The 12,268-nt window shown below is 46.0% G+C and overlaps 1 protein-coding gene across 6 annotated transcripts in view; it reads right to left on the minus strand.

The window, feature by feature from the left end:
- Nucleotides 1–12,268, minus strand: part of LOC113026923 (genetic suppressor element 1-like) — a 51,550-nt gene that overhangs the window by 6,707 nt on the left and 32,575 nt on the right. For 4 of the 6 annotated variants that reach the window (XM_026176211.2, XM_026176217.2, XM_026176213.2 and 1 more), the window contains exons 2-9: nucleotides 9,113–9,292; nucleotides 7,563–7,762; nucleotides 4,099–4,265; nucleotides 3,807–4,007; nucleotides 2,936–3,091; nucleotides 1,862–2,151; nucleotides 755–1,058; nucleotides 33–640 (exon numbers count right to left, since the gene is read on the minus strand). In XM_026176211.2, coding sequence (XP_026031996.2) covers nucleotides 33–640; nucleotides 755–1,058; nucleotides 1,862–2,151; nucleotides 2,936–3,091; nucleotides 3,807–4,007; nucleotides 4,099–4,265; nucleotides 7,563–7,762; nucleotides 9,113–9,292 — 2,106 coding nt within the window. Of the gene's footprint in view, nucleotides 1–32; nucleotides 641–754; nucleotides 1,059–1,861; nucleotides 2,152–2,935; nucleotides 3,092–3,806; nucleotides 4,008–4,098; nucleotides 4,266–7,562; nucleotides 7,763–9,112; nucleotides 9,293–10,935; nucleotides 11,063–12,268 lie in introns of those variants that run through there. The other 2 variants (XM_026176214.2, XM_026176212.2) reach the window with 2 other exon arrangements.

Here is a 12,268-nt window from a genome sequence, read left to right on the forward strand (position 1 = left end):
CCTCCTGCTGCTTTCTGTTTTATTCCTCTCACCTCCTTCTTTGGCCTCTTTCCTCCTCTTCTCTTCCAGGTCGAGTTTGCTGAGCAGCCTGCGATGCTGCTGGAGAACCTCATCGTACACCATCATGCTGTCAGGCACCTGATGCGGTCGCTCCCTTACCGCTGGCGGAGAAGCAGCCTGGCGCCGTCCCCCTAGGTCAGTGCAGGCTCCACTGGAGATAGACGGAGGCATAAAGGATCGCTGGTGGAGGTTATTGATGTGATGCCGGTGGTAGAGGCTCTGGATGGCTCTGTCCTGCTCACTCTTGTTCCAGCACTCCTGTAAACTTGCTCCCCTGAGTGAGGCGAACCTTTCTGGGCTTTTTGCCATCCTCCTGTTGCCCTCTTCCAGCCTCTCCCCCCATGCCGCAGGCGGTCTCTCGGCTCTGGTCAATCCCGGTGGCGGTCGACTCGGTGGCGTTGGGGCGTTTAGTTTTCTGCGGGAGTCTGCAGATGCGTCAACAAGAGAAGCTGGGTTCCACAGTGTAGTGGCAGGGGCAGGAGGTTGATGAGGAGCTTTTGGGGAGATTAGCGGCGGTGGAGCGCCGAGGCAGGCTGCGACATCTTTGCTGCCTGGGTTGTGATAGACTGAACCGGTACTGCTTAGAGGAACAGAAAGAAACTTTTTTTATTCAAATTCTGGACCTAATAAAGAGTGCATGGTGTTTCAAAAGGGATACAAATTGTATTCAAAAGAAGAAGCAGCTAATTCTCACCGGCTGCCGTCTCTCCTCGGTTCCACCCCTTTCCCCGGTGACCTGAGGCCAAGCTCCCTGTCCTGTCCTTGTGCTCGCTGTTGTGTTAACCACGCCTCCTCGCTGGCTCTCTGACTCATCATGCTGGCGGAAAGAGCTCCATGGATCCCACCAACAGCACCAGCATGATGTTTCCCCAGGTGAGAAGGCAACAAGCTGGGCACTGGGTATGGCACAGAGCCCCTGGAGGAGTGAATGCTAGGCTGCAGAGGCTTAGGTGCTGAAAAACCTGGGTGTTCGGAGTCCTTGGATTTATCTGGAGAAACTGTGGAGTTATGGAAAGTGCATGTGTTATGTGCTACGCTGATATATCAGGATGTTTATTTACTTCAACAGCACAAAGTAACGGGCCTTTATTTGATGCAGTCTTTATTTCTAAGTCCTTCAGTTTGATAAGTATAACTGGACATATTAGTCCATTTTCCACTGCAGGAAGCCTTATTTTAGGATCTGCTCCCATTGCCCTTTTAAGTTATAGTATTACGTGCAGAATGTGTTCACAGAGGTTAAAAAAATGAGACAGACTGTGTGCAGAGCTGAGATTTTTAGCCAAAGAGCGAGAGCTTGAAGAGAGAATAAAATGTAAAGGTTTCAACCACAAGTGTGCTAATTTATATGTCAGTCTGCTTGTACTTTAAACAATTTACCGCATCCTTTGATAGTTTTATTTCAACAACTTGAGAAGTCAGCAAGTCATTAGAAATTCCCCTTTGGGGTATAAATGTTTCTAACAGATTTCATTGCAATCTGGCCAGTAGCTGTCAGGATATGTGGCTCAGGTCCAAAGTGTTGGGCAGACACTTTATTTAAGCAACACAAGTGTTAAAAATTTAAACTACTGCAGATCAAAACCAGCAGTGTTGTGAGCTTCTGTCTTCTTTCTCGATAATAATGAGTCATAATGAGTCAGCTATATTCAGAACAGACTATTTGGGTATTTTAACTGAAATTAAGTAAAAAATAAATAAATAAATAAATAAATCAGTTTCTAAAACTCTGTATACATGCTTGAGCATGCACCTGCAGGCGAGCGCACATACATGTGCACGCGTGTTTGTGTGTAGGTACCCAGTCTGTTCGGGGTCAGCCTTTCTCCTGGCCTGGCCCTGTCCTCCGGTGGTGCCCTCCGAGCATGCAGCTCAGCCAGGTAGTGGCCCTCCGCCGCTCTGACCATCTGCTGCTGTCTCTCCCTCTGCCTCTCCTTCTGTCTTTCCAGCTCTCTCTCACGCTCCCTCTCCTCCTCTCGCTCCCTCTCTCTTTCCCGCTCTCGTTCCAGCCCGGCCTCTCGCTCTCTCTCTTTCTCTCGTTCACGCTCTTGCTCTCTCTCTCGCTGGCGGAGCTCGTTCTCCATCTGTAGCCTGTGGGGGAGGTTGACAAGTATGCGTACACACAGACACAGACACACACACACAAAAAGGGAGAAGGTGAGAGATGCAACACCCAACATGAGGCAGATATTAACCACACACTGGTGAACCTCGCACAAACATTTCTACTAAAACATACACACACACACACACGCAGCTGCAGAAGAACACACACACACACACACACACACACACACACACACACACTCTCCATTTACCACGAGGAAAATAATCCATACACAGCATGACTGAGCAAGAGCAGATGAACACTTAATAGGTATCCACAGGAAAATGACACACACACACACACACACACACACAAGCAATCAATAGCACACAAACAAACCTACAAGATATGCAGGAGCCATTACAGAACCAGATGATGAATGCCATCCATTTCAAACACAAACATTTCCCCTGTGCATTATGCCACAGGAAAACAATGAGTATTGTCAAACTGAGAAAGCAGCTCAAAGCGCTGAAAGAAAATAGAGACACACAGAGGGACTTAAAAAATAAAAAAATACTTTGTTATGTGTGTGCGATTTTATGTAAGCGCTGGCTTGCATATGCATGTCTGTGGGCGTACAGTGTGTGTGAAGGGCAGTGTGTGTGTGATAAGTGTATAGGAGGCACTGTGGGGTGTGTGCTAAAAATATCACACAGTCAGCAACCTGTGCCTACCCTGCAGAGAGATTACACAGCTCTGCAGACAGTGAAGAAAGAAAGAAAGAAAGAAAGAAAGAAGGAAAGGAAGAAAGAAACAAAGTGCTACCTCTCAGATAAGGCTGTGTGGTTTAGGTCTGCAGGGTAGCGGCCTCCAGGCAGGTGTAAGTGGAGGGCAGAGGGGTGCAGTGGAGGGAAGGCACCCCCTGCAGGCACAGAGTAGAACTGTGATCGCAGTGCAGAAAGACACAGAGACTCCTCCATCCTGTGGCAGAAAAAAAAATCAAAAAATGAGTCAGAATATATCTGCCACCGAGGAGCTGATGGTTATCTGATAAGTGAGTGCAGAATAGATTAAAGGATGTAGTTTTTTTTTTAATTCTTAACATTTTGACTTTTATTTGACAGGACTGTGCAGAAGAAGCAGTAAAAGCATGGAGAGAATAGAGGTCGGAACCCAGGCCCCTGCAGCAAGGACTTTAGCTTTTTGTTATGGGGCGCCACCTCAACCCGGTGAGCTATAGTGGACACTGCACACTTCCTGCTTTATTCCAGCATGCTATATAAAAAGACTGTAAATAAAAATTGGAATAGCCACAATGATAATGCCTACTGGTTAGTAAAGTGAATTCAGCATCGTGTTTTAAAACCAGAGGACAAGATTGGGTTGAGAAAACGAGGAATATTGCAGTCCCAAAGCTAGATTGATAACTTGTCAATTGCACTGTAACACACACCCTGCTATTTAGATTACTTACAAAATGATCATCATGTTGTATCCATTAAGACTAGTGATTATGCTATAGACTAATCAGAAAAGATTAAGTGAAGTCATCAATTTGGGGAGCCCCTGACTCCAGCTACATTTCTCATTGAAACCCAAGGAGCCCCCTGGTGGCTATAAAGAAGAATGCAGATTACTGCTATACACAGGCATTAACCTAAAAAAGATAAATGGCAGCTGTGTGGGTTTCTGTTACCTCGGTAAGGACAGAGGGTGGTGCAAGTAGGCTGGATGATAGTAAGCGGCGACGGCGGCGTGGGCTGCAGCGGCCGGGTCGAGGCTCAGGGGCAGAGAGGTCAGACGGAGGTCATCTGAGGTGGCGAACGGCCGGAGTGCTCTCAGGTACTCCTCTGGAACGGCACCTGAGGGCACTACGGGGTGCATCTGCCCCGGCAAACTGCAGAACATATTCAGAGGATAATTTTAAGAATGAATTCTGCACGCAGACTTTTCTGCACAGCTACGCAGTATGCACGTGCCACACTTACCTAATGCTCTGCATTCGGGGGTCTTGCATGATGCTGCTTGGTGTGAGGCCAAAGGAGTGAGCCAGGGGGTGAGGTGAAGAGATGGGAGGAGTCCTCTTATCCTGCTGTGGCTGGGGGTTCTCAGCTCCCACCCGCTCCCTGCTGAGACCCTGAACACTCGGCTCCACCTGACAAAGACATACAGAAAGTGTGAGAGCAGACTTTACTATGTCTATTGGTGTGATTTTTATTTTTCCAGTGTGTGTCTGTGTGAGTGTGCACGCGCTACATTCAAACAGAGTAGAGGAGTTCTGGAAAAAGACGAGTGAGAAATAAGATGGAGTGATTGCGTAAAAACCTCTGAGCTGCAGCCAGAGGCTCAGCGGAGTGGAAAAGTGGGTCTGATATGTCATAACAGGTCAAGATCAAAGTGGAAAGATGATCCCAATATCTAGCCAACTGCTCCATCCTTCATCACCCACTCCCTCTCTGAGCTTCTCACTCAGATGATTTGGCCACCACAACACTGCATTTGATCCTCGATTGCTCAAAATCACCACCATGACCAAATAGGCCTTTTTTTTGCCAAACCTGCATATAAACACGCATTAAGAAACAAGTACCCCATGCCTGTATCCAAGGCTCTCTCCCACTTTGTCTGGTATGTCATGCGGCATTGTTCTTCATTCTGTTCAAACCAAGCAGCGCTCAAGGATCTGAGAAATGAAGCCAATACTGAAGTAGTCTAGTAGCTGCAATTCACCAAATGGCCACTTGAGGTTGGCTCCAAACCATAGACAGTGTAAGAGATGGATGTAGCTTCTCTGATGTCGCCCACTGGTTTCTAAAGTCCTGTTTCAGAACCTCGAGTGGAGGGTTTCTGCTTCACCAGGGCGGGTCTGACTGTGAAACTGCACGGTCCTTGTTTAAGGACCTGTGATTCACAATTAGTTAGTGAATGATTGCGCAGTCTTATCCCAATCTGCTAGGACTCTGTGGTGGTGAGGGGAAGGAGACTAGACAAAAGACACTGTGGAAGAGATCCAGAGATTAATAATAAAGGATGATTAAATGCAGAGTGGTGTATAAGCACAGAGAGACAAAAGTGTGAGTGATCCAGCTGTAACTATAAGCTTTATAAAAAATGAAAGTTTTAAGCCCAATCTCAAAAGTAAGAGGGCATTTGTCTCCCACGTCTAAACTGGGAGCTGGCTCCATAGAAGAGAGGCCTGAAATCTGACGGCTCTGCCTCCCATTCTACTTTTAAATATCTTAGGAACTACAAGTCAGCCTGCAGACTAAAAGCAAAGTGCTCCATTGAGGTAATATGGAACAGATAATCCTGAATTTTAAAATAAATTTAAAACAAACTTAATGTTTTGTTCAGCATGACCCAAAACTTGTGGTTAAGCTCATAATCTTAGCAGCAAAGTGTTTACAGAGGTCAAGACAGGGACTGGTTTTTTCCTTTGATTTCTGTAGGACTGATGTCTCTTTGCAAACACAGCTATCGCCATCTGGTGGCATCCATGGTTTATACTGTTTGTGCTCCAAAAGGAAGTCAGTCTTTACAGTCTTTATATAATTTCCATACTAAAATGCAGCAGGCAAACGTGTTTGCAGCCTGCTATAAGAAAAAGGTGTGGTCACTGCAGCCAGCTGTACTGAGCTGAACTGATCTTCTGTGTTCTAAACTTTAATGTTTATGTTTTATGCTTAGCACTTACTAGTAGGCATCAATATATGTGTTGCACTTATAGAGTTTCTACTGTAGCTTGTAAACATTAGCTGCCAAATATCACTTCTAGCTCCAAAAATCACGAAACTCTTCTATAATGAAGACTCCAAAACTAATATTGGCGAATTAATCCATGACTTTACGTTTATTCCCATTTTCATATACAGTCTATGCTCCAAACTGTAAGGCAAAAAAAGAAAATGAAAAGACTCATAGTCTACAGCAGTGATTAAGCTGATCTAACCGTTTGTTTGCATGCTTGCAGTTAGCGATTAACAGATATTAAAACAAAGTAAAACCAGGAATTGAAAATGAAAAAGTGCTGCGATATTTTTTGGTGTGACGGAGCCACCGACTCACTAACCAACCAACCAAGAAGCCAACAGACCACCAGACACTGATTCTAAATAAGAAACAGCTGCCTGGAACCGTTTAGCAAAGTATGTTAATGAGAAAAAGACATACATTTACACTAATGTGTCATATCTTGTTGCTACAGCAACAGACAGCAGTACAGGTCAGGCTGACCACAGACAAACCACAAACAAATGACCTCTCTCAGCAACACCCAATCTGCTACCTTAGTTTAGTACAACACTTGATTTGCAGTATAATACTCGTGTTTTGAATACGTTTGAATAGTTTTGTATATGCCACTCATGGAAAGCAGATTCAAACCAGGGATGAAGCAGCTTTCCTTTGCCATCTCCCAGAAATCCTCACTAGGTCAAAACGAGACAGGGAGGCAACACATGGACGGTCTGGAGAGCAGCCATCGCATTCCTTGACCTCTGACCTCGCAGACAGCCAATGGCCTTCACAGAGCTGGCAATAAAACACACGCAGTCTGCTTCCTTTGGTTAAACGGTCCTTTGCTCTGTCCGCACAGTACGGACAAACACTGAATTAACACACAGCTCTGCTCTCCCGCTCATTCTTACACTCCCTCCCTTCCTTTCTTAACATCCTATTCTCCATTTTTTTCCCTGCCTCCCTCCCTCCTCGATTCTCTCTGAATGTCTGAATAAGAGCCCCAGGCAGGCTGGGCCACAGAGTGGTCTTTGTGAAGGGGGAGAAAGGCAGCTCTGATCCAGGGGGAAGTGGCTACTGTGGGGGCTAACCTCTGCATTGTTTGAGGGGCCTGGTTACTTGCCACAGCTTAAATTCACACACACACACACACACACACACACACACACACACACACACACGCACACACGCAGGTCCCCCTTCACATCCTAAGCCTTTTGTGGTGAAGGGTCAAGTACACACACGCACACAATCTGCAGGAAGCTGAAGACAAAAAGTGCCAGTCTCTGCAGCCTCCACTGTGTGTGTATTTTTTAGACAAACACTTAATGTGTTGCTGAAAAAGACGCAGAACAGCAAGGAAGAGGGTGGCTGGAAGCATGAAAATGAAAGCGTAAGACAACACAGAGAAGAAAGCAACGCTTGGACGGCTGGTTTTGACAGTTGGATGTTGATAAGCACTGGGACTATTTCTTTAATGGAGGGAGCAGGAGCAGCAGCAGCAGCAGGACAGATAAAGGAGACTGAGAGCGACAGACCACTCATCTGTACTGAGAGAACACGAGAGAGAGACGAGGAAGGGCCGAGAGAAAAGAGGAGACCGGCGTGACAGGGGAACAAAAGGTACAGATGCACAGAGAGAAAACAGCAGACATTTTGTCTCAGACTGGCGCGAAACACCCAGAGGTGTGACAGCGTGATGAATGACACGTCTTACCTGTCTTCCGTCGGCCCTCCACAGGCCGTTGCTTGTCTTTGTGGGGGCAATGGTGACTACTGGAGGTGTGCTGGGGACACTGCGGCCCCTGTTCTGGCCCAGGAGGGGCCCTAAAGAGCCCCGCTTAGGGGTGGTAACCGGCGAGCTGTGGCTGGTGGCCGGGGAAGAGACGGGAGACGATTCACCGCTGAGGGCAGAACCTGAGGAAGGGAGAGAAAGAGGAATGAATGACAGCAAACAGCATCTGATCAGATTAAAAAGATTTCACGATCAAATAATCTCCCCGTGGCACATAACTTTTTCAATTTTTTTGTCAACGTGACGAACTAAACACTTTCAGTCATTTTTGATAAAAAGCTTTCAAAAAAATGTGACAGAAACAAAGGAAAGTGTAATAATGATACCGGAAGGAAAAGGGTACGAGATGAAAGTAGGTGTGTGACACGCACCAAAAAAAAAAAAACTGCTGTAAAAAGAGCGAAGGAAGCATGTCATAAATGACTGTGTTAAAAAGAGGCTGGGGTGTGACACCAAAGGGGAGGTGTGATAAAGGGAGTGTGTGCGTGCTCCGTAACATTCACTCTGGCATTACTCCATATTTCTGAGAAACACATACACACGCACACAAACAAACACACTCGGAAACAAGCAGGAAATAATGAGACAGAGAAGGTAGGAACCAATGAGTTCATGTAGAGCTGCAGGTAGAGAAAATGAGATAGTGATGGAGAGTCGGGGACACAGAAAGAGAGAGAGAAGGGGAGAGGGAGCTTGTTATAATTGGCTGTAATTAGATTCTCATTATTAGGAGATGAATGGAAACGAAGGAAGGAAGAGACAGAGAGGGAGAGGTCAGGATAGGTCAGCTCTTATCCAGCACCTTCATTAGGACAGCAGTGAGCTGAGTGAGGACACACACACACACACACACACACAACCAAATAGCTACCAGGCAGCCAAACATTTCACAATAATTCACAAAATACAACCATACTCTGAAAGGATCTACTTTCACTTTTACTGGCACTGTGTTTCAATACGCTGTCCAATTTTCATTCATTAACATTGTGTTCCTGTCTTCAAGAAACCGCTTTTTTCTCCCCCATTACATAAAAGATTGATACCGCCGTCGTGTCTGTAGTCTAAATACGAAGCTATAGCAGTCAGTTAGCTTAGCTTAACATAATAACTGGAAGAATAAGGACAGAGCTTTCCTAGCTCTGTCCAGAGGCAACAAATTAAAATCTACCATCAACCGTAAGATTACCCACTCTCCTACGCCCTGCTAAAGTGTCCGTGTGCAAACAAAGATTCCCATTTCTCCATGCAAAAGCTGAAGTATTCCACAGAGGAGAGAGAAACAAGGAAAGTCAACAGGATTTTGTACAAACCTGACACCAGCAGTAAAGGTTGGACTGGGTGTGACACACAAAGAGGAGTCTGTTTGTGTGTTTGTGTGTGTGTGTGCTCAAAAATACGTTAGCTCTCCAGGGCTTGAGGCAGCTGGAGCTGTGTTTGGGTGTGTGCAGGGTGGTTAAACCAGTGCTCACCTCTGGGGTCCTCTGCCTGTTTGGCCAGTTTACGAAGGGCAGCAGCGAATCCAGAGTTTGCAGACTGGGCAACTGCGTTCCCATTGGTTAGTGGACTGAGGGGACTGACTGTAGCCGTGGTGCGACTCGCCGTGGAGATCATTCCTAATGATGGTGACTTATTGGACTCATGGTTCATACCTGGCGAGAGCGGAAAGAAAAGATGCGAGGAACTTTATTATTGATTTGATTAAGCGAAGGCCTCGCTCAGCGTTGCACTCGGCTAACTTCCTGCCTAAAAAAAGATTTCTGAACACAGCTGGTACCAGAGTCATTCTGAATCAACAAAACTCAACTGACAAGTGTGTGTTTGTGTGTGTCTGGGGATGATAGTGAGTGCATACGTGGGGGTCAGCTCCACTAGAGACAGTGTGGAGGCAGGAGAGCGGTGACCCTAATAGCAAATCACACACATGAGTGCACACATGTCCGTTTCCTCAAGGGAGCCACCCAACACATCTTAAGACCGCAGGGGCGTCTACACACAAACCACACTGCGCTTTTACACCCTTGTGGAGCATGCAATCATGTACACACATACATGCAGAAAACAGAAACACACACAGAGCGTCCATCGATCTACTGGACAGAGAACACACCGAGAACAAACACAAGTAAGGTAACCTTTGTCTTCACCCTCTACCCTCTTACTGACCCACTAATGTTAATTACAGCTGGAATTAGCCAGCACCCCTCCACCCACCCTGGCTGCTACAGCACTGACCTCATTAGCACCACAACACACAATCACACGAACACCTTTAGAACACTCACACAGACACATAAAACCACAAAAAGAGCAAACAAAAGGGCCAGAGCAGTAAACACACTCATGAAAAATTCATATGAACACAATGAACACCATTATTGAACGCGCCGCTCGTCACACTGACAACTTTGATAAAGTGGAAGAATAAAGTAAACGGTGGATTTCAGAGCTTGGAAATCTCAGACTTACAGATTCCAAAACAGGGAAAACAGCAGAGTGATTAAAAAAGTATGTAGGAGCATTAAAACAGATTTAAACTCGGTTAAGATTGAAAGAGATAATTTAAAAAAACAAAAAAAACAAAAACGAGAGCTGGTTAGAGGTTAACTCTAGGTAGGTTTCCTTTGCACATGCTCCCAAACATAGAAGCCTAGATTAGAGAGAAATGTGCCGTTTCAGGTTTTATGACCCTGCAAGCTGACAAAAAGCTAGACAGTGTGTGATGCATACAACTGACATGCATGTAGCTTCTGACATGCCACGCTCTTATCTAACAGAACCTGTTTCTATACAGTCCTTCCTCCTAATTTCTTCATGTCTGCGGTCACACATGTATTTACACGTCTTAAAGAAAATTGAACTTGAAACTGTGAATCAGATAGACAGAAAGGGAACGAGAGAGATGAAGAGAGCAAAAGCTCAGATCCTGACAGGCTGTGTGTGTGTCTACATCTCTGTCCCTGCTGAGCCCAGCAGTCAAGGGAGAGATGATAAGACAGTTTCTATCGACTCCTTCTCTCCCTCCCTCTCCCCTCTACTCGTCCACTCTTTCCTCCCCCTCTTTCTCTCCACTCTTTCCTCCCCATCTCTCCCTCTCTTTCTCTCCACTCTTTCCCGTTTATCTCAGCACACTGGAGCTTATTTAACAAAAGCCAACACACATAATCTCCTCTCTGTCTCTTGCTTTCTTTCTTCCTTCTTACACCCTCTGATATTTATCCATGTCGTTCACAAACACAGAGACACGCGGGCTGCCGTGTGCATATGCGCATAATTCAATCATGCAAGCACTCACCCTGCCGCTCACTGTTCTCCTCCTGCTTGTCGTCTTTCTGCTCCTATGAGAGTCTCTTTCACTCTCTCCCCTCTCAGCCTTGCAGCTGCTACATGGTCACGTGACCTCTTTTCTATCCACTTCCCACCTCCTCCACCTCTTCCTCCTCCTCCTTCTCACCATCTACTGCCCCCCTCCCTCTCCAGCCTACCTTTTACTCCTCTCTTCTCTCACTTTTTGTATCCATTTTCTCTCCTCAGACGCACCCTCCACCCCCCCACCAACCAACCCGACCCTCTCTCCTCCTCAGACAGCGCTTTCTGTCGTTTTCTTTCCTCTCTTCATTCTTCAGCCTTCCTCCTTTTGGCTAGCACTCATGGGAGGGTGGCGTGGTGACTGGAAGGGGATGAGTACGAGGAGGGAGGGAGGGTGCAGGGTGATGAAGGGGAGGGTGTGTGATTTGAGCTCTGTGTGTGTGTGTGAGGTACAGGGTAGTGTTAACCCTCCATCCATCACTCTGTCTCTCTGTTAGTCAGTCCTGTCTGCTCTGGGATGCAGGAGGTTATGTGGTGGGGTTTACAGTGACCTTTAACCCTTCACCTCTGACCACTGCTGCTCCTGACAGCGGGAGGGCTGACATATGAAACACACAACAGCCCTAAATACAAATTAAGGCTTTTTTTTTAACTCCCTCTAGAAATCTTTTTTTTTTTTTTTTAAAAAACAGGACAGATTGAGTAAACATGACTAAAAGGCGCCGTGAGGCTCTATTGCTCACTGCATCAGAAAACAGCTGGGTGTAAGAAGAGGAAGAAGAAGAAATGGAGAAACAACCTTAGGCAGGAAAATGGGAATTTTTGCCTGAGGATGGTGCTATACGAAAGACCATATTATTATCAGCAAACAATAGGCCTCACCCTGTGTGCGCTGTCCATTTCAGATAACCACGCAGATTCATTTAAAAGAATAGAGTGTGTTTGCGAACAAGATTATCATTACAGTTATGACACACACGCTGATATCAAGCAAACATGTTGACATCACATTAAAAATAAACATATTAGCAAGGCTCAAATCCACTGGCTGTCAGCTTTTCTGTGTGGAGTTTGCATGTTTTCTCCAGGTGCCTCCAACGCCCAAAGACCTGCATGTTGGGTTAACTGGTGATTCTGAGTCGGCCGCATGTGTGAATGGGCTTGGCTACAGCACCCCCCACAGTTATGCATATCTACTCCTAATGATCACTGTTAAGCCTGTCGTGAAATAATAGGGATAATATGCAGGTCTTTAAACCATCCTCTCTTTAATTAAGCCAACTTTCTTCTCATTGGCTGCCCCTCATAAACAGAAGGTT

Source organism: Astatotilapia calliptera, chromosome 7 (genome assembly GCF_964374335.1).
Source record: "Astatotilapia calliptera chromosome 7, fAstCal68.1, whole genome shotgun sequence".
Lineage (NCBI taxonomy): Eukaryota > Metazoa > Chordata > Actinopteri > Cichliformes > Cichlidae > Astatotilapia > Astatotilapia calliptera.